Source organism: Podarcis gaigeae, assembly GCF_964106915.1.
Source record: "Podarcis gaigeae genome assembly, chromosome: 2".
NCBI lineage: Eukaryota > Metazoa > Chordata > Lepidosauria > Squamata > Lacertidae > Podarcis > Podarcis gaigeae.
The window spans coordinates 124936636-124959104 of record NC_139679.1 but is presented as its reverse complement, the minus strand read 5'-3'; the positions used below and the strand labels follow the sequence as shown (position 1 = coordinate 124959104).

Here is a 22469-nt window from a genome sequence, read left to right as displayed (position 1 = left end):
TTTCCCTCTCTCCTCCCCCCGCCAGCAAGGAAAGCGAATCTTTCCCCACCAACCCCGAAACACCCCCAAATGCGCAGCACCTCTTTCTCCTCTCTACGCCTCCTCCTCGCCTGGGAATGTGAAAGACCCCTCCCCTCCATTCAGCCTCTACAACCTCACCCCCGCCACAAACTTCCTGCCTCTCTAGGAAGCGGAGTTCATTGACCCTTGGGAGAGGAGGGGGGAGGAGTGGCAGGAGATCCGCCCTCCCTGCAAACAAAAATCCCCATTTCTTTTGTGAGCAGGTCTCAGGTTCGATCCCCGGTAGCGGCACGGAAAGAGACCCACCCACAGCCCCCCACCTCTGGAAAAACTACTCCTGGAACTGAAGGTTACACAGGTTTACATTTATCTCTGTTAATTGGGGTGGGGGGAGAGATCCGGCCACTGTGACACCCATTTTCCAAGGGGAGTGTCGCCCTGCAAAGTAGGCCGGTGTTGTTCTTCCCGTTTGGCTGGAGGGGGTCAAAGTCAGTTCCTTGGGGGGGGGGGCAACTCAATGACAGAGGAGACGCTTTGCATGTATAGGGAAGACCCAGGTTCGATCTCCGGCGTGAAAAGAGGACCACCACCACCCCATTTTCAATTCTCCGCTGTGGGGAGGAGACCCCCGTCCGACTCCAACCATGTGCAAACCCTAAGTGCATGCGGGGGGGGAGCTGCTTCACTGGGGGGAGGGGGTGTACTTCCCCCCACCCACCCAGCACCCAATTTTAATCTCGATCCGGCTGCAGCAGTTGCCCCCACGGTAAATGGAGGGTGGGCATAGCTGTCAACTTTTCCCTTTTCTTGCCAGGAATCCTATCCTATTTTCCTTTAAAAAAGGAAAAAGTTGACAGCTGGGGGCGTGGGGGCGTGTTGCAATTTCCCACGGAGCCCAAAGAGGAAGAGGCCAAAGGCAGCGCCCTCACGTCCGGTTCCCATCCGAGCTAGCGCAGGGCGTGGGGAGCAGAGGGAGGTCTTAAAAGGGGGGGGAGGAGTATCGGTGGAAAGCACACCCTCCTTCCGCGTTCATACTGCAAGGAAGGTAATCGGAAAAGCGAACAAAGGAAGCGGGTGGCGAGAGAAGACAAAGAGGTAAAGGTGCAGCAAAGGGGGGGGGGAGGACGGCGGCAAAGAGACACCCTCCCCAAAAGAAAACCCAGCGACGGGGCCCTGGATCTATGCAATACAGCTGCAAACCCAACATTTGCAAGGTTTCCATTGCAATATCTCCTTTTGTGCAACCCCCCCCACGCGTTTTCCTTGGGGGGGGGGCAAGAGGTGCTCAGCTGCCCTGCACTCTCCCCCCCCCTCTTTCTGGCGCCTGTGCTGGAATTGAAATGCGGTGCCCACCATTAGCGGGTCCTTGCGGGAGCCCCCCGTCCCCAAGCAGGGCTGTGTTTGAACCGAGGCCTCAGACGTGACGCCGACGCTGCGGATTCCTGTTTCTCCCAGGCAGGGATCCCTGGGGCGCGCCTGGCTCCGCGCGTGTAGCGAGAGGCGCATCCGTGTCGCGTGGGGCCCTGCTGGCGGTAGAGACGGAGCCAGCCTTTCTCAACCTGTGGGTCCCCAGATGTTGTTGAACTACAACTCCCATCACCCCTAGCTAGCAAGGCCAGAGCTCAGGGATGATGGGAGTTGTAGTCCAACAACATCTGGGGACCCACAGGTTGAGAACAGTAGTCCACGCAAGGGTTTAAGGAAGCGGATAGAGACCCACCCCCACTTTTTTCTGCATCTCCTGCCTCCCTGCTCTTCTTGCGAGGCCCCAACAGATGGAGAGGATGGCGCGCTGGGGAGCACAGCTGTCAACTTTTCCCTTTTCTTGCGAGGAATATTATTCGGAATAAGGGAATTTCCCATTTAAAAAGGGAAACGTTGACAGCTATGGCTGGGGAGACCTTGGGCGCGCAGGGGAGAATCCGGGAAGTAGGGGGACAGTCATAGGCGCCGACTCCATGGGGCCTGAGGGGGCCGAGCCCCCTCAAAAATTCGTTTGGGGGGGGCTCCGCCCCCCCAATAATTTAAGAAAATTATTACCGTATTTTTCCGGCATTCTGCCTCAGGGTCTTACTGCCCACCCTGCTCTGTTTCCTTGCTGTGTTTGCTCAAACGGAACAAAGAGCAGGGAAAGCCCCTCCCCTCCAGGCAGAGGGAAAGCAGAGTGTGTCTCTGTGCTCCGTGCAGGAGGGAGAGAGAGAGAGAGAGCGAGAGAGAGCGCGCGAGCTGGCTGACTTGGGTGGGTAGGTGAGGGAAAACTTTGGCCTTCCTTTCCTCCCTCCTCCTGTTATACCCCTCTCCTGCATTCTTAGCCAGCTGCTTCTCTGCACACCCCTCTCCTGCTCCGTGTCCCTTCTGTGTTTTTCCTTCCCTCCCCACTTAAAATGTGGTTAAAAAGCATGGATCCACATGGATCCTCAGGATCTTTGCATTGGGTCAGCCCAAATTCACCATCAGATCACATAGCATGTCCATGGCTACAGCCTGCCCCCCCAAAATCACGCACCCACTGTTGCCTGGGGCTGCAATGGTGCAAAAACATGGTTACAAAACATGGATCCACATGCATCCTCAGGATCTTTGCATTGGGTCAGCCCAAATTCACCATCAGAGCACATAGCATGTCCATGGCTACAGCCTGCCCCCCAAAAATCACGCACCCACTCTTGCCTGGGGCTGCAATGGTGCAAAAACGTGGTTACAAAACATGGATCCACATGGATCCTCAGGATCTTTGCATTGGGTCAGCCCAAATTCACCATCAGAGCACATAGCATGTCCATGGCTACAGCCTGCCCCCCCAAAATCACGCACCCACTGTTGCCTGGGGCTGCAATGGTGCAAAAACGTGGTTACAAAACATGGATCCACATGGATCCTCAGGATCTTTGCATTGGGTCAGCCCAAATTCACCATCAGAGCACATCACATGTCTGTGGCCACAGCATGAAGCACAAAAATGATACATCCACTGTTTCATTCAGAATGTTTTTTTCCCTTGTTTTCCTCCTCTAAAAACGATGTGCGTGTTATGGTCAGGTGCGTGTTATAGAGCGAAAAATACGGTAGTTATATTATGCTTTGTAAAATCACAAAATTATGTTGGTATTTTTTATTTTCCTTGTTTGATGATAGTTACCTTTTAAAATACATTCAGTAATGAGTTAAAACAAATAGTTATTACGGTAGTAAAAGAGGCGGCGCGAGTAGTTTTGCTCGGTGCGTGCGACTGGCCCAGCCCCTCTTTCCTTTTCCTCTCTTCTGCTCTCCCGCCGGGCGCCTGAGGGAGAGTTACTTAGCGGTTCTGAGGAGCCGCTGTTGTTTCGGCAGGGGAAAAACCGCCGCCCGCGAACCGCCGAGCTCCCTCTCTCTTTCCAGCCTCTCTCTCTCTCTCTCTCTCTCTCTCTCTCTCTCGCTATGGCCAAGGAGGAGGAGAAGCCCTTCAGCCAGTCTATGGCCGAGTGGCGGAGGTTCATCTACAACCCCAACAGCGGCGAGTTCCTGGGGCGAACGGCCAAGAGCTGGGGTGAGGAGGGTGAGCGAGCGCGTGCGCGCGGGGAAGGGAGGGGAGGGGGCGGCCGGCACGAGGGGCGGTGGGAGGCGAGGCGCGGCGGGCACTTGCCTTGCCCACCACGCATCTCTCTCCTTCTCGGTCTCTCTCCCTCCCTCAGCTGGCGAGGGGGCCACGAGGCGGGCGGCAGCAGCAGCAACGGGCCGGGAGCGGATCTTATAAAACTTCCCGGGGCAGGACCCCAGTATGGGCCCCCCCAATATTTTTTATAAGTCGGCGCCCCTGGGGACAGTGGATGTTTGGGGGGGGCTGGGGAATGAATAGAAGCATCCTTTGGGAAGATAAGAACAGCCAAGCATCTGCAGAGAGAAAGATAAGAGACAGAGGTGGCCTTTGGTGTGGGAGATGGGGGGCGGGGGTCCAGAGGGCATGGGCGTAGCCAGGATTTATGGGGGGCACATTTGGGGGGGCAGGGCAGAACCGAATTGTCTGTGACACAATTGGTCAGTTAGTTAAGTATTTTAATTATTTACTTAATGGGGAAACTGCCTCCCTGCACTCCCCTTAAAAGAGTGGTTAAATTCCCAGGTTTCAGGGTGTGTGTTTTTTATTGTTTCATAAAATTTCATTCAAACTTTTTCATAATACCATATTATTTAAAAAAAAACAAAATTAATTTAAATGACACCAAAAAGAAAGAAAGAATACAATGTCTACCTGTCTCAAAGCAGCGTTTGAAACTCCCGTTGTTCTGGGCAAATTTTGTAACAAGGAATTTCATTAGCATGAGCAGTTTCTGAGCTCTGGGCACAGTACTGCACCTAAGATTTCAGATTAAAACTGCAGAGTGGAAGGAAAGGAGGACCTTTTCTGCCTCCCCACTTCCAGCCACTCTCTGAATTCTGGAGAAGAGACCATCTTAGGAATATTAGGGGAGCAGGCAGAAGAAGCATGGATTTGTTTTTTGCAGCCCAGACATTCCGTTGTTGTGCCCATAACCTAAGTGGAAGGTGCCATTTAGCTGCTAGCTTTCATATATCAGTTTCTAACGCTGTCTCAAAGCTAGATCTTAACCCTTGCCTCACACAGAAAGGGGAGGGACCTCACCTGGGGGCTTCCATTTCTTCTCCCAGCTTGAAACCATGGGAGACCGTACATTTCCAGCTTTTCGTACAGGGTCCTTAACCAATCATTCAACACCTTCAGGTCTGTACACAGCCCACAAAAACTTGAGCCATAATATATTCATTAGCCTTTAACCTGTGCTAATAATTGTGGTACATGGAGGATGCTGTGAAAATACTTTTGGGATTTATATATCAATTATATATTGAAACCATCTTCATTACTTCTGGTTTTTGGTAGTGTGAGTTACAACCTGTGATACTGTCCATCGGCATCAAGTGAGAATAGATGTATGCACTTTCACAGTCTGGTGGGCTTCAAGGGTAAAGGGTGATGATGATGATGATAATAATAATAATAATAATAATAATAATTAATTTAATATTTACACCCCGCCCATCTGACTGAGTTTCCCCAGCCACTCTGGGCGGCTTCCAATCAAGTGTTAAAAACAATACAGCATTAAATATTAAAAACTTCCCTAAACAGGGCTGCTTTCAGATGTCTTTTAAAGAGAAGGTAGCTGCTTATTTCCTTCACATCTGAAGGGAGGGCGTTCCACAGGGCGGGCGCCACTACGAGAAGGCCCTCTGTCTAGTTCCCTGTAACCTCACTTCTTGCAATGATGGAACCGCCAGAAGGCCCTTGGCGCTGGATCTCAGTGTCCAGGCAAAATGATGGGGGTGGAGACATTCCTTCAGGTATACAGGACCAAGGCCGTTTAGGGCTTTGAAGGTCAGCACCAACACTTTGAATTGTGCTCGGAAACGTACTGGGAGCCAGTGCAGATCTCTAGATAGACAATGCCCGTTACTGGAGGGTTTACATGTAGACATCTGAATAATATAATTTCAGTTATAGAAAATAAAGGGGGGGAATAAAAGAGAGAGAAAAAGTGCAAAAAATACCATAATATTACCGTATTCTCATACTGCATATATGGTTATTAGAAACCTACTATGTTCTCTATGAACTCATTCCAAATGTCAGTATGTTTATCCAAACAAAGTCTACGTATATAAGTAATCCATCTGTAGTGAGTGTTGTCATATCATCAATCCATCTGAAGGCAGCCCTATTTAGGGAAGTTTTTAATATTGGATGTTTTATCGTGTTTTTAATATTCTGTTGGAAGCCACCCAGAGGGAAAGAGTGTGGAAAGAGCTTCAGAGGGGCTAGATGGGAAGCGCATAATCAACTTTTGTAATCCAGTTGATATCTTACATGCAATCGGTATATAATTCCAAAAGATATTTTCCTCTGAAAGTCTTCACTGTTAGAATTCAGCTTTTTCAGTGTCACACATATTCCTTTGGCCACCCACCCCAAAGGAGAAAGGAAAGTGAGAGAGTCCTGGACAGAGCAGAGGGGAGAATCTAATGATGATGATGATAATAATAAAATAATAATAATAATAATAATAATAATAATAATAATTTCTATTTATACCCCGCCCTCCCCAGCCAAGGCCGGGCTCAGGGCGGCTAACAAGCAATAATAAAAACAAGTTGAATGAATACAACTTAAAAACAAGATTAAAATACAACAATTAAAATATTGAAACATTAAAATTTTAAAATGCAGCCTCATCACAGGAGGAGAAAGGAAAAAGGAAAAAAAAAGTGGGGAAGGGAATCAAATTGGCTCCAAGCCAAAGGCCAGGCGGAACAACTCTGGCTTACAGGCCCTGCGGAAAGAAATCAGATCCTGCAGGGCCCTGGTCTCATGAGGCAGAGCGTTCCACCAGGCCGGAGCCAGTGTTGAAAAGGCCCTGGCTCTGGTTGAAGCCAATCTAACTTCCTTAGGGCCCGGGACCACTAGGGTGTTGCTATTTATGGAGCTTGAGGCTCTCTGCGGGGCATACCTGGAGAGGCGATCCCGTAGGTACGAGGGTCCTAGGCCGTGATGTTTAATTTTAAGAAGTTCCTTTTTCTTCTTTGAAACCCTAACAGGATTTTTTTTCCTCCACTCGCAAATAGCAACAGAGAAGGCATTCAGAATTCTGAGAGGCCATCTGCAATTTCACTGGGAATAATGAAAAGAACATTAAAATGTGTGTAATATGCTTCAGCCAGTGTATGCACTTAGTTAACATCAATGAACTCACCCAGTAGACAAAACATTTGAAACTATGGATAGTGGAAAGAGCTTGAACTGGATTGAAACTCCTAAGAAACATCAACAAACTCGCACAGGAGAGAAGTCATTTAAATGTATGCAGTGTGGAAAGAGCTTCAGTATAAAGGGAAGCCTTACAATACATCAACGAATTCATACAGGGGAGAAACCATTTAAATGTCTGCAGTGTGGAAAGAGCTTCAGTCAAAGTGGACAATATAAAATACATCAGCAAACTCACACAGGAGAGAAACCATTTAAATGTTTGGAGTGTGGAAAGAGCTTCAGTCAAAGTGGACACTATAAAATACATCAGCGAACTCACACAGGTGAGAAACCATTTAAATGTTTGGAGTGTGGAAAGAGCTTCAGTCAAAGTGAACACTATAAAATACATCAGCGAACTCACACAGGGGAGAAATCGTTTAAATGTATGGAGTGTGGAAAGAGCTTTGGTCATAGTGTAACCCTTAGAATACATCAGCGAACTCACACAGGGGAGAAACCATTTAAATGTATACACTGTGGAAAGAGCTTCATTATAAAGGGAACTCTTACAATACATCAACGCACTCACACAGGGGAGAAACCACATAAATGTATAGTGTGTGGAAAAAGCTTCACTTCAACCAAAAACCTTAGACTACACCAAAGACATCACACAGGGGAAAAACCATTTAAATGTATGGAGTGTGGAAAGAGCTTCAGTCAAGGTGGAAGCCTTAAAATGCATCAACGAATTCACACAGGGGAGAAACCATTTAAATGTATGGAGTGTGGAAAGAGCTTCAGTCATAGTGAAACCCTTAAAATGCATCATCGAACTCACACAGGGGAGAAACCATTTAAATGTATGGAGTGTGGAAAGAGCTTTTCTCATAGTGTAGCCCTTAGAGTACATCAACGAACTCACACAGGGGAGAAACCATTTAAATGTATGGATTGTGGAAAAAGCTTCAGTGAATGCGGTAAGCTTAGACTACATCAACGAACTCATACAGGGGAGAAACCCTTTAAATGTATGGAGTGTGGAAAGAGCTTCAGTGATAATGGGAACCTCAAAAGCCATCAGCGAACTCATACAGGGGAGAAACCATTTCAGTGTATGGATTGTGGAAAAAGTTTCAGTCAAAGTGGACACTATAAAATACATCAACGAACTCATACAGGGGAGAAACCCTTTAAATGCAAGAAGTGTGGAAAGAGCTTCCGTCATAGTGGACATTTTAAACTACATCAACGAACTCATACAGGGGAGAAACCATTTAAATGTATGGAGTGTGGAAAGAGCTATAGTCAAAGTCCACATTTAAAAATACATAAGCGAACTCATACAGGGGAGAAACCATTTAAATGTATGGAGTGTGGAAAGAGCTTCATTGATAGTGGGTACCTCAGAAGCCATCAGCGAACTCATACAGGGGAGAAACCATTTAAATGTATGGAGTGTGGAAAGAGCTTCAGTCAAAGTGGAAGCCTTAGAAAGCATCAGCGAACTCATACAGGGGAGAAACCATATAAATGTATGGAGTGTGGAAAGAGCTTCAGTGAAAGTAGAAGCCTTAGAGTACACAATAGAACTCACACAGGGGAGAAGCCATTTAAATGAATGGAGTGTGGAAAGAGCTTCAGTCAGGGGACATTTTAAAATACATCAATGAACTCATTTATAGAGTGCTGGAAGAGCGGCAGTTGATTTGGACATTTTAAGATACATCAACGAACACACTCATGGGGGGAGGAACAGCAGTGGATTCACACCGGGAGAAACCATTTAAATTTATGGAGTATGAAAAGAACTTCAGTCAGAGTGAAAACATCTTTGAAGAATAGTGAACTCACATGTGAAGAAACCATTTAAATGCATGGAGTGTGGAAGGAGCTTCAGTTGGAGTGGAGATCCTTATATACATCAGCCGTTAAATGCATAGAGTATATGTGAAGTTCTGGTGTCTGCATGTAAAGTTGTACCCATGTATTAAAGTAATGAAGGTAATGTCTCACAATAGTAAATGCAGTATAATAGGTCATGAACTGCTTGCCGTTTGTGGAGAACATGAGTCTGCAATGCTGGTGGGAACGTTGATGCTCTTTTAGTTGGCTGAAGTTTGGTCTTCAGTTGAGAGAGTTGGAAATGTTGGTGTTTTTGGGTTGCTAATAGAGCATTGTGGAAATTAGAGGGTGAAAGCTGTGATGCTTTGGAAGCAGGGTTCATTATATTAGTAGTATACGAACAACCGTATAACACCTATTGTTGTAATTACACTAAATGAACAAATAAGACACAGAAAGAGTAAAGTAATCTTATGTACATAAAGTAATGTTGAAACCCCTGTATAGTTTTTGTTATTGATAATTGTGCTACAACTCCTCCTCATTCTTGCTTATTTGAAGGACTCAATGTGCAGTTAAAACATTATCTCCTGTGGCAGCAGGAATAAAGGATTAAATAAAGTTTTGAGCCCCAGGCCCTCCTCTCTGTGGCTGGGCTGCACACCTGTGCCTCAGGAGTTCTGAGACTGTCACGGTCAGAGCCACTCAAGTAGCAGCTTGAAGCAGGCAGGGTGATGGTGGTGGACACGAATTTCCCTTTCCCCTTGGATCATGTTGGGCTGGAGGCTGTTAGTTAACCCATTTAACAAGTAAACAATAGATTTCATATAATTTAGCACTGAATGAAATGTATGTATTTTTGTAATACAGTGGTACCTCTGGTTGCGTACTTAATTTGTTCAGGAGGTCTGTTCTTAACCTGAAACTGTTCTTAACTTGAAGCACCACCTTAGGTAATGGGGTCTCCTGCTGCGCCACTGCCACGCAATTTCTGTTCTCATCCTGAAGCAAAGTTCTTAACCCGAGGTAATATTTTTGTGTTAGTGGAGTCTGTAACCCGAAGCGTATGTAACCTGAGGTACCACTGTATCTGCAACTACTCTCTGTGATGGACTCTATGTAATGTAAGAATTTTTATGCTATGTGGACTTCTGAACTCCCAACTCCCATACCCTTATCATTCTAACAACTGTTTAAATCGTTTTAGAAATAGCACTTTTATGTGACGGACTGTTCTCACCTTGAGTGTTCCAGGCATAGGAATCTATGGGAATGGAATGCTAAGGATTGGTAGGTGGACAAAAAGTGAGTGAAATATAAATCCTAAGATTCCAAGACACCTGGACATCCAAGATAACGGACAGAAAAAGAGTTTTAGCTCCCTGACCTGTGACCTTCCCTTTCACGTATAACTTCTATGAGCTAATGCCTGTACATTTCTTTCAAAACTGTTTTAAAATGAACTCCTGACTTGGAGTCACTGACACTATTGCAATAGCTTATCTCAAAATAAATTGGGTCCCTTCCGGATGTTGAGTTTTTCTATCTCTTGGCTGTGTTTTTCTTTGAGGTGTTATTCCCTCCCCTGGACATTAACCTTTGAGAGAATGTAGTATAAACACTGACAATCGGGAAACTCTGACCTGTGAGTGCTCCAATGGGAGAACAGCCTTTAGCAAAGGTGTCCTGGACTTTAAAGGTGATCAAAACCATGACAAAAGGGGGGAGTGTTCTAAGAGGAAAGTACGTTTGGCAAACCCTCACCACAATCGACTCCCACCTGGAAACCTATGTCCCCAACAGTGGGGTAGCTAGCCGCTTGGACACCCTGGGCGGTGGGGCTTGTGCCAGGCGCACCAGAATATCAGCGCCTGAGGCCCGTTCTGCTCCAACACCCAGCAGACCCACATTGCTTTTTGTGAGCAGCGCGGAGCCTGCATGCGCCCAAGTCATCGTATCACTCCCAGGAGAGACGCATGGCTCAGGCGTAGTGCCACTCCCTGTGGTGTGGCACTCATTGCCTCTGACCCCTAGCCTTGCCTCAGATCCCCACTGTGGAAGGATGTATGGATCCAGAATTTGCCTCCAGTCAGATTTCCCTCACCCTGTTCATTCCTGGGAAAGGCCTTTTCCAAAGTGGCTCCTGGTTTCTGGAATGAACTTTCATAAAGCAGCCCCAAACTCTCTTCCTCTCAGAGGCAAACTCCTGATTTTGCCACCTCTGCTCTTAGAACAGCCATAACGTGAAACCTAAGGCAATGTAGGTATGTGGGGATTCCCAAATCCTGAGGTTTTCCTCTGAAAGTATTGACCTTTAGTAGGTCTGGTGGTTGTGATCAGGGACCAAAATTTCCTACTGCTGACCTGTACTGGTTGTTGTCAGGCAGCCGGACCAGAGTCTGGTCATTCAGTCCCCCTGAAATTCCACTGGAGGGATGGAGCCTCTCTGATTGGACAACAGCACTTTTGGAGGGAAAATAAAAGGAGTCCTTTCTGAGGGAGAGAGTTAGATAGGGTTTGATATGAGAGAAGATGAAGAGGGATTGCTTTGAGGTGGGAGTTGGGGAGGAGGATAGGATTTGCCTGAGGGAGAACTGGTTCTGGTTTGAGTTGAACACCCTCCCCGAGGAGAACATCCACGCCGTTGGGGGTCTGGGGAAGGTCTACAAACTGGTGTCCTGGGAGGGCTGACTGAGGCAGGAGAAGCAGATCCTGGGGGAATTTAGGCTCCCGTGGGTCTCCTTCCAGTCAGGAGGGGGCAGTTCTTCTAGGGAGAGAAGACCCCCCCAAGCCAGTCACAAGGGGGGAGGGGATCCCCTGGGTCTGTTAAGCCATTTTGGAATTACCTCAGCAGTGCTTAGAGAGAAGGGGGGGCTGAGGAAAAATGCCCCTCGCTCATGAACGGGGAAGGAAGATGTGTTGTATTATCAGTATTTAACTGAACCACCTGACATAACTAAGTAACAGAAACTGAAATATAACAACTGATATTTGAGTAAAAAGAGGTTAAGTAACAATGTGTTTAAGCCTGAGACAGCTTATATTTTATGTAAATAATTTGACTTCTACCAAGGAAAACGCATTTCCTGACCCACTTTCTTTCACAAACTTCTTTTTTGTTAATAAAACTTTCATGGTTGTTTGTTATTCACTCACTACAAGAAAAACTGTGGTAAATTGGTGAGATCTTTGAGGTTGGTGTACTGTTAGGTGTGCACACTCTATTTAAAGGGGGGCGGTTAGTGGGGTGAGTCTGCCGCATTCTTGACTGGTGGTTAATCATAGAACTGCAGAGTTGGAAAGGACCCCTGAGGGTCATCTAGTCCAACCCCCAATGTGAGACTTGAACCCACAACCCTGAGATTAGGACTCTCGTGCTTTGCAAACTGACCTATCCCAATGAATTCAGTGGAACCTTCTCCAAGGTAACTGGGTAAAGTACTCATTCTTGAAGTGGGAAGTTTTTAATCCTTGCGAAGCAAACCAAGCTGCACCTTCAGTCTTCCAAAATGGTATTCCAAGACGCAATCCCCAGACATGACCGCAGTTTTGAAACTCCTCCATACAATTCCAGTTTCGGTTGCTTCAAATGCAAACTGGAAGTGATAAAGTGTGGTGGGATTTCATACAGTATTCTCTGGGCATGGGCAGAGTTTGCTGCTCTTTCTGTAAAGCAGAGGCAGGGAAGCAGTGGCCAAAGAACCGCCTTGCAGGCTTGGTCTAACCACAGAAAGGGGGCCTTGTGAGCTGAGGTGCAGGATGCCAGAGCCTCCAGTATAGGAAGAACTGAACAGGGAAGAACAGCCCCCCCCTCTATTATAGAGAGGAGATAGAGGCACCCCCTCCCCCAAGCAATTCCCATGCAACCCCTGGGAAAATCCTCAGTGCAGGTTCCCTTCCGAGCACCGGCAGGGGCTGCTCTGCCCCATAGCTCTATGGGCCGGAGCATCGGCCCATAGAGAAAGGGGGGGAGCGTCGCTGGACTAACTCCTCCCGCCCTGCTCTTTCTGTTGCAGGAAAAGACATCGGAAGAGCGAGCAAGGGAGGCGGAGGGGCAGAAGAGAGGACAAAGGGGTAAAGATGCAGGGATGGGGAAGGGGGGTGAAATGGGGAGGGGGGAGGAAAGGACAAAGACCCCCTCCCTATCCCTTCCCAAAAAACCCAGATCTTACATGGGACGATGAAGCCCCTCGAACACAAGAGATCACCCCCCCATTACACTTGGCTATGGGATATGCACGGGGGGGGGTGTGCAGATGGGCTTTCTGCAGAGGAAGTCCTTGCAGGGTTTCCGTGGCGGCTTCTGCTTTGAAGCACCCCCGCCACGAACATTAGTTCCTGGGGGGGATAGAGGGAGTCCATGGAAGGGTGAAGGGGCGAGAGAGGCCTGTATAGAGACCCCCCCCCTTCCTTCCTTCCTTCCGTCCCCCCCCCCCGTCAGTGGCTCGTCTTGCGAGGCCCCTCCGGATGGAGAGGTGGGCGCGCTTGGGAGATACAGTGCGCGCAGGACGAGGGTTGATTGGGGGGCGGGTTTCTGGGCGCAGGGGAGACGGAGGGAGGAGGGCAGAGGAAGTTGGGGGGCTGAGTGATCAATGGAAACGTCCATGGCGGGGGGGCGGGAGCCCTGCCGAACAGAGAGAGGTGCACGTGGTCTTTTGGAAGAGATGTCTCCATCTTGGATGTTGGAGGGGGAATCTCCGGAGGGGCGGCCCTGGCTTTTCCCTGCCTTGCCAAGAAATCTGCCTCGGGGAGAGGGACAGGAAGGAATCCCTGAAAAGGGGGGTCCCATTTCCCCACCCACTTATTGCCAGGAAGCGGATTCTCCCCCCTTCCCCCATATGCTCTGGCTAGACGCTGGGGGCTCCGGAGACAGGACACTTCTTTCTACCAAGTCCAGCCAGTGGAGAGAAAAGGCAAGAAGATCCTGGGAGGAACCCCCTCCCTTAGGTTACCGGAAACTTCCCCCCTCGCTCAGGCTTCCAGTTTATAGCAGGAGGGGGGGGGGTCCCGTGTGGGTGGTCCTGGCCCACCTCTGTGCTGGCAGGAGGTCCAAATATCAAGAGGGCAGACCTGGTGGGCAGAACAACCCCCTGGCCAGGTCAGCTGCATGAGAGCTCCAGGGAGGGCAGAAGAGAAAAGTCAGGAACGCCGTTTCGGAAGGGATCTTCCTTTCTTCTTCCCTTTCTCCTCCTTTGTCTCTTCTTTCCTCTCTTCACATCCTGTGGCCTTTTCACTCTCTGTGGAGGGGGAGACCATCAGATTTAGAGAAACAAGGATTGTTCTGGGGGTTGGGACTCCCCCACCCAAATGTCCAGAATCCTCCTGTGTCTCCTTCCCCTCCTTCTCCCTTCTCTTTTATTTCCACCCTTACCTGGGTTTACTTCTCTTCTTTACCTGGACTACCTTACAGGGACCTTTAGGAAGTTCTCCAGAGTAACTGTAGGACCATTGAGTTCCTTTATCCTAAGAAGTTGTCTTCCTTTTTCTTCCTGTTCTGTTGTTCTTGCTATACAGTTACCTGCTTAAGCACAAATTGAGCTGGCGAGAGGGTCGTCTTGCCCATCTCGAAAGTTTGACTTCCAGGGGAGAGGGCATGTTGACAACTCACACGAGACCCACTTCCTCCCTGCAGAGAAGAAACCTATCACGGTAAGTAGCAATGTTCACTTTCCACTGCACGACTGATCATTGATGCTGTTGTACAGTGGTATCTCGGGTTAAGAACTTAATTCGTTCTGGAGGTCCGTTCTTAACCTGAAACTGTTCTTAACCTGAGGTACCACTTTAGCTAATGGGGCCTCCCACTGCTGCCGCGCCGCTACCATGCGATTTCTGTTCTCATCCTGAAGCAAAGTTCTTAACCCGATGTACTATTTCTGGGTTAGAGGAGTCTGTAACCTGAAGCGTCTGTAACCTGAGGTACCACTGGAAAGCAATAAAAAATATGGGTGGAGGGTGCTATGAAAATGCTTTCGGGATTCATATATCCTTGATACATTGGTGGGCTTCAAGGGTAAAGGGCCCATTATCATGATAGACAATGCCCATTGCTGGAGGGTTCTGACTGATAATCCTTTAATTCCTTCTGCTAAGCTTATATTATTCAGGAGAACGTCCAGAACCAATATGAATAACAATGGTGATAGTGGACACCCTTGTTTTGTCCCTTTTGTAATTTCAATATTTCAGTATTTTCTGTTAATACATTATTTACAATAAGTTTCGCCTTTTGTCTTGAATATATTGCTTTTATACTTCTCATAAACAATTGACCCAATTGCATCATTTCTAAGTTTTTAATCTCAAATTCCCCATATATATTATCAAAGGCCATCTCAGCATCCACAAATATTATGGCTGCCTGCTTTTCATTCCTGGCCGTCAAGTACTGAATAATATTCCTTATATTGTCCTTCATCTGGCAGTCAGGAATAAAGCCTTAATATTTGCAAATAGTTCATAATCATTGTTCAACAAAGAAATCGGCCTGTAGATTTTAACCAGTAATAAGTGAGTCTGGTTTGGGTATCAGTATAATATATGCTTCTTTCCAAGTCTCTGGTATTTCTCCTTTTATAAAAAAAATTGTTCATTGCTTCCTCCAATGGTGCCAGTAGGGTGTAGCTGAAATTTTTATAATATTTAATAACAACAACAATTTATTACGAATACCCCGCCCATCTGGCTGGGCTTCCCCAGCCACTCTGGGTGGCTTCCAACAAAATATTAAAATACGGTAATGCATCAAACATTAAAAGAGGGCTGCCTTCAGATGTCTTCTAAAAGTCTGGTACTTAATGTTTTCTTTGACATCTGGTGGGAGGGCATTCCACAGGACGAGTGCCACTACCGAGAAGGCCCTCTGCCTGGTTCCCTGTAACTTGGCTTCTCGTAGTGAGGGAACCGCCCAAAGGCCCTTGGCGCTGGACCTCAGTGTCCGGCTAGAACGATGAGGGTGAGCACGCTGCTTCAGATATACTGGACCGTTTAGGGCTTTAAAGGTCAGCACCAACACTTTGAACTGTGCTCGGAAACGTACTGGGAGCCAATGTAGGTCTTTCAAGACTGGAGTTATGTGGTCTTGGCGGCCGCACCCAGTCACCAGTCTAGCTGCCGCATTCTGGATTAGTTGTAGTTTCTGGGTCACCTTCAAAGGTAGCCCCACATAGAGTGCATTGCAGGAGTCCAAGCGAGAGATAACCAGAGCATGCACCCCTCTGGTGAGGCAGTCTGTGGGCAGATAGGGTCTCAGCCTGTATACCAGATGGAGCTGATAAACAGGTGCCTGGGGCACAGTTACCCCGTTCAGGACCAGGGAGTCATCGACACCCACCCGCCTCCTGTCCCCTAAAAACAGTACTTCTGTCTTGCAGTAACTCCATCCATTCCTAGTGCTTTTCCTGATTTTAAGTCCTTTATTGCTCTCCAAATTTCTTCCACTTCTATTAATTCATTCAGTCTGTCCTTCTTTTCTGTTGGGATTTGTTGCACTCCATTCTTCTTTAAAAATTCTTCTACTTGTTCTCTATTCCACCTTTTTTATACAATTGTCTATAGAAATTTACAAATCATTTTCTTATTTCTTTCAGATTCTCTATTTCTTTCTCTCCAATTTTAATTTTATATATGTCTTTTGAGATTTTCTTTTATTTATCTGCCATGCTAGCCATTTTCCTGATTTATTTGTGTTTTCAAAGTTCTTTTGTTTCATCGTTTTAATTTTCCATTCTACTTCCTGATTCACAATTGTTGAAAATTGACTTTGTAATATCTTAATATTTTGATAAATCATTATATCATTTGGGTTTTTAGCTAGTTTTTTTCCATTTTCCATTATCATTTAAAATTTCCATTTTTTATTTTCTCAGAAAGTTTTGGGTATATTGATTTTTAACATAAACTTTCCAAACAAAACATCCATCTTATCATCTCTTACACATCTTGGCTATTTTTAGCCAGTGACTTCCATCATTCCCTTCTAATGATTTCATCCTATCTCTCTTCTGTTTACATTTTGTCTCTTTACTACTATTTATATAATCAAAATCTTAACATCCTATATTTTAACTTTGATTAACAATATGTCTTATCTCCATTTTTTCACAAGACTTCTTGTTATCCTACAAGCGTATTCAGTTGAACACCACTGCCCTTCAAATAATTCACAAATTTACTCCAGTCCTTCAGGAATTTTTGGTCCCGCTGTTCTCGGATTCTCCCGGTCATCTTAGCTAATTCTGGGTACTCCATCAATTGACTGAAACAAAAATAACATTTTTGGTAGCACATTCATTTTTATAACCGATATCCTTCCCCAAAGTGACAATTTCATCCTTCCCCACACTTCCAAATCTCTCTTAATCTTATTCCATACCTGGTTGTGGTTGTCTTGGTAGAAATTTATATTTTGGGGGGTTAACAATATTCTTAGGTATTTCACTTTCTTTACCACCCCTGTTTATGTTTATTGTTGCAACTGGTCCACCATCTTTTTTGTCCATATTTTTAACAAACAAGCTTGATTCTATTCACTTTCTCATTCTATCAATTTCCAATGAAACTTCCCCCTTCAGGTCCCCATAATTATTTTTTGATCCACAAAGTCAAATAATTTCTCTTCCAACTTTCTATAGCATTCAGTCTTACTGCCATTTGGTGCATAAATCCTGACAATTATCATTTTCCCTCCCTTCTTTGACCTTAAAGATTTGTCTCACTTCATATTTTTTTAATAAAACACCACCCCTCTCTTTTTACTCCTGTTTTGGGGGGGCGCCCTTGCAGACTCCCCCTTTGTCTCGCAAAGAGCTGAACTCTCCCCTAAGGGCTGAGTCCCGTCTCTTCTCAGCTCTGCGGACCAACAGGAAGTCGATGTTTTATGTTTAATCATGTTTTAATATTCCATTGAGAGCTGCCCAGAGGGCTGGGGGAACCCAGCCGGATGGCCGGGGTTTGAATAATATATTTTAATTAATTAATTAATTAATTAAGGTGGAACATATTTCCCCCTTTAATTTATAGTATCATTCTCTTGGTCACATTTAGGAAAGGCATAATCCACTTTTGTAATCCAATTGACAGCATACATGCAATTGGTATATTATTCCAAAGGATATTTTCTTCTGAAAGTCTTCCCGTTAGAATTCAGCTTTTTCAGTGTCACACATATTTGCTTAGCCACTCACCCAAAGAAGAAAGGAAAGTGAGAGAGTCCTGGACAGGTAATTTCCACGAGGATAGTTCTATATTACAAGAAGGGCATGAGATCAGGTGGTCCATTCCCTGGCCATACTTCCTCAGGGAGACGTAGAGAAGAGAGGGGAGAATCTAGGAGATGCTTTTAAAAAAAGTCGGTGCTGTTAATTAGACTCACTTTGTGTTAAGTTCCGTTTCCCTCTTCCTTGAAACCCTAAAATGATTTTCTTTCCTCCCAAAGGAGAAGGTGATCCAAATTCTGAGGAGACAACTTCAATTTCATTGAGAATAATGAAGGCAAAGTTAAAATGTACATAATGTCCTTCTGTCAGTGCGTACACTGCGTTTACAATGATGAACTCAACAGAAGAGAAACCATCTAAAGCTATGCAGTTGAAAAAGAGCTTGAATTGGAGCAAAACTCATAGGAAAAATCAACAAACCCGTAAGGGGGGGGAACCAATTAAATGTATGGAGTGTGGAAAGAGCTTCAGTCAGCGTGGAGCACTTAGAATCCATCAAAGAATTCACACAAGGGAAAAACTATTTAAATGTGTTGAGTGTGGAAAGAGCTTCAGTCAAAGTGGACACCTTAGAACACATCAGCGAATTCACACGGGAGAAAAACCATTCAAATGTATGGAGTGTGGAAAGAACTTTGTCCATAATGGAAGCCTAAGAACACATCAGCGAACTCATACAGGGGAGAAACCATTTAAATGTATGGAGTGTGGAAACAGCTTCAATCAAAGTGAATATCTTAGACTGCACCAAAGAACTCACACGGGGGAGAAACCATTTAAATGTGTTGAGTGTGGAAAGAGCTTCAGTCAAACTGGAAATTATAGAATACATCAGAAAACTCACACAGGGGAGAAACCATTTAAATGTATGGAATGTGGAAAGAGCTATGGTCGTAGGGACGCCCTTACAATACATCAGCGAACTCACACAGGGATGAAACCATTTAAATGTATGGAATGTGGAAAGAACTTCAGTCAAAGTGGAAACCTTAGAACACATCAGAAAACTCACACAGGGGAGAAACCATTCCATTGTATGGAGTGTGGAAAGAGCTTCCATCAAAGTGGGCCCCTACAAATACATCAGCAAACTCACACAGGGGAGAAACCATTCAAATGTATGGAATGTGGAAAGAGCTTCAGTCAAAGTGGATACCTCAGAACACATCAGAAAACTCACACAGGGGAGAAACCATTTAAATGTATGGAGTGTGGAAAGAGCTTCAGTCAAAGTGGATACCTCAGACTGCACCAAAGAACTCACACAGGGGAGAACCCATATAACTGTATAGAGTGTGGAAAGAGCTTCAATCAAAGTGGAAATTATAAAAGACACCGAAGAACTCACACAGGGGAAAAACCATTTAAATGTATGGAGTGTGGACAGAGTTTTCGTCATAGTGTAACCTTTAGAATACATCAGCGAACTCACACAGGGGAGAAACCATATAAATGTATGGAGTGTGGAAAGAGCTTCACTTCAACCAAAAACCTTAGACTGCACCAAAGAACTCACACAGGGGAGAACCCATATAACTGTATAGACTGTGGAAAGAGCTTCAGTCAAAGTGGAAATTATAAAAGCCACCAAAGAACTCACACAGGGGAGAAACCATTTAAATGTATGGAGTGTGGAAAGAGCTTCCGTATTGGTGGAAGCCTTAGAAGCCATCTACAGACTCACACAAAGGAGAAACCATTTAAATGTATGGAATGTGGAAAGCTCTTCAGTCAAAGTGGAAACCTTAAGAGACATCAGCGAACTCACACCAGAGAATAACCATTTAAATGTAAGGAGTGCGGAAAGAGCCTTGGTCAAAGCGGACATTTTAAAGACACCAGAGAACATTCACAGCAGGGGGGAAAGCATTTAAATGTGAGGATTGTGCAAATTGCATTACTGATAGTGAGAAATCATTTAAATATATGGAATGTGGAAAGAGCTTCAGTCAGTGTGGAAGGAGCTTCAGTTGGAGTGCAGATCTTAACATACATCAGCCGTTAGATGCTTAGAGTACATGCGAAGTGCTGGTGTCTGCATGTAAATTTGTTCCTATGTATTAAAGTAATGATGGTGATGTCTCAAAATAGTAAATGCAATATCATATGTCATGAACTGTTTGCAGTTTGCGGAGAGCATCAACCTGCAATGCTGGTGGTCAATGTTGATGCCCTTTGAGTCAGCTGAAGTTCGGTCTTTGGTAGAGAGAGTTGGAAATGTTGGTGTTTTGGGATTGCTAATAGAACATTGTGGAAATTACAGGGTGAAAGTTGTGATGCTTTGGAAGCAGGGTTCGTTATATTAGTAGTATATGAACAGCCGTATAACACCTATTGTTGTAAATATACTAAATGAACAAATAAGACACAGAAAGAGTGAGGCCATCTTCTTATGTGCATAAACCCCTTCTGTAGTTTTTATAAATGATACACTAATTGTGTTACAACCCTTCCTCTTCCTTGGTTCTCTGATGGGCACAATGTTCAGATAAAACATTATTTCCAGTGGCAGGAGGAATAGAGGAATCAAGAAAGCACGGTTCCTGGGGTGTCCAGAGGGTGCGTGAAAGAGACCCCCTCCCCCGCTCCTCTAGATGAATAAAAGCAACCCTGGGGGAAGAGAAGGTGGTGGAGAGAGAGAAACATGGCCTTGGGTGGGTGATTCTGTTTGGGGTGCTGTCAGTAACTTCTTCAGAGGGGCTCTGGGGCATCCTTTGCTCCTCTCTCCTTCCCAAGGGTCTGTGGCTCCTCCAAGTCCTCCTAGAGAAGGATCCATTAATATGGCTTGGAGGGAAACAGTGTTCTAGATCAGCTGCAGCCTTGTTTCCCTTTGGGGGGCTGGATCTGCCTTCTGTAGCTGCCCCCTCGTTTTGCAACCTCTCAGGTCGAGACTGAACTGGTGTTTCTGTTGTAAAATTAGTTAAAACATTTAGCATATGATAGAATGAAACGTATGTACCTTTGTTAAACCTTCATCTTACTTTCTCTGATGGAAGCTATGTCTCAGTGCTGTATTAATTTCTAGGCTACGTGGACTTCTCAACCCCGACTTCCACCCGCTTATCTTTCAAACTATTGTTTCAAACGTTTAGAAATAGAAAATTTATATGACCAACTCTTCTTCCCTTGAGTCTTCTTCCCAGGCGTTGGGAGCCATTTGAATGGTAAGCTAAGGACTTTCTAAAGGTCTGGTTGTCAGGCAGATGGACAATAAATAAATGAAATGTAAATCCTAAGACAGCAAGACACCAGGATACCCAAAATAATGGACAGAAGAACCGTTTTAGCTCCCTGACAGACCTTCACTTACATGTATAACTTCTATGAGCTAATGCCTGTACCTTCCTCAAAAAAACCCTCTCAAAGTTGTACTAAAATGAACCTCTGGTTTTGAGTCGCTGGAGGTATTGCAATAGCTTTTCTCTCAATAAACTGGGTCCCTTCCGGATGTTGAATTTTCCTTTTTTTAAAAAAAAGATATTTATTAAATTTTCACAAATTACATAAAAACAAGACAATAAAACATAACAATACACAAAACAAAGAACAAGTATAATTTCAACCCCTTATTTTCTTAAACTTACTTCCCTGACCTCCTCATACCTCCCCTTTCTATATCCCAATTTCTATTTATTAATTCAGCAAATCCTCTCCCTTAATTTTCAGTTAATATCTAACCTTTCTTTTCTTTTTACATAACCCTTTCAGCTGAAAACCACTTAATTTCTAAACCAACGTCATTCTAACATTCATTAATCTTGCAATGTTTCCTAAGATAGTCCTTAAATTTCTTCCAATCTTCTTCCGCTATCTCTCTTCCCTGGTCTCGGATTCTGCCCGTCATTTCTGCCAGTCCCATGTAATCTATCACCTTCATCTGCCATTCTTCCAAGGTGGGTAGATCTTGTGTCTTCCAATGCTTTGCGATGAGAATTCTTGCTGCTGTTGTTGCATACATAAAAAAAGTTCTGTCCTTCTTTGGCACCAATTGGCCGACCATGCCCAGGAGAAAGGCCTCTGGTTTCTTCAGAAAGGTATATTTAAATACCTTTTTCATTTCATTATATATCATTTCCCAGAAAGCCTTAATCCTTGGGCACGTCCACCAAAGGTGAAAGAATGTACCTTCATTTTCTTATTCATTTTCAACATTTATTATCAGACAAGTGGTAAATTTTTGCAAGCTTGACTGGGGTCATGTACCACCTATAAATCATTTTCATAATATTCTCTCTTAGGGCATTACATGCCGTAAATTTCATACCGGTGGTCCACAACTGTTCCCAGTCAGCAAACATAATGTTATGACCAAAATCTTGAGCCCACTTGATCATAGCTGATTTAACCATTTCATCCTGGGTATTCCATTTCAACAGCAAGTTATACATTCTTGATAATATTTTAGCATTGGGTTCTAACAGTTCTGTTTCCAATTTTGATTTTTCCACCTGGAAGCCAATTTTCCTGTCCAATTTGTAGGCCTCCATTATTTGATAATAATGGAGCCAATCTCGCATTTTATCTTTTAATTTCTTGAAACTCTGCAATTTCAATTTATCCCCTTCTTGTTCCAATATTTCCCAATATTTTGTTGAATTTTCCTATCTCTTGACTGTGTTTTTCTTTGAGGTGTTATTCCTTCC

General features: G+C 45.0%; 3 protein-coding genes across 4 annotated transcripts in view; 2 read left to right on the top strand and 1 right to left on the bottom strand.

The window, feature by feature from the left end:
- Positions 1-22469, bottom strand: part of LOC310837460 (uncharacterized protein) — a 187045-nt gene that overhangs the window by 6540 nt on the left and 158036 nt on the right. The gene's annotated exons all lie outside the window — the stretch shown is intronic.
- LOC310837604 (uncharacterized protein) lies at positions 20-10153 on the top strand. 2 transcript variants are annotated; one of them, XM_083724461.1, is made up of 2 exons: positions 20-370; positions 6637-10153. In XM_083724461.1, the coding sequence occupies exon 2, from the start codon at positions 6789-6791 to the stop codon at positions 8382-8384; it is 1596 nt and encodes a 531-aa protein (XP_083580587.1). In that variant the 5' UTR covers positions 20-370; positions 6637-6788; the 3' UTR covers positions 8385-10153. The 2 variants fall into 2 exon arrangements, with proteins under 2 accessions (XP_083580587.1, XP_083580588.1); XM_083724462.1 differs by having other exon boundaries at positions 197-370; positions 6610-10153.
- Positions 1002-21285, top strand: LOC310837682 (uncharacterized protein). Its single transcript, XM_083724651.1, has 3 exons — positions 1002-1116; positions 14123-14257; positions 18045-21285. Exon 3 carries the CDS (start codon positions 18155-18157, stop codon positions 19604-19606), a length of 1452 nt encoding a protein of 483 aa, XP_083580777.1. The 5' UTR covers positions 1002-1116; positions 14123-14257; positions 18045-18154; the 3' UTR covers positions 19607-21285.

Coding starts and splice junctions, on each gene's coding strand:
- LOC310837604 (XM_083724461.1), top strand. CDS start 6,789: ATGGATAGTGGAAAGAGCTTGAACTGGATTGAAACTCCTAAGAAACAT.
- LOC310837682 (XM_083724651.1), top strand. CDS start 18,155: ATGATGAACTCAACAGAAGAGAAACCATCTAAAGCTATGCAGTTGAAA.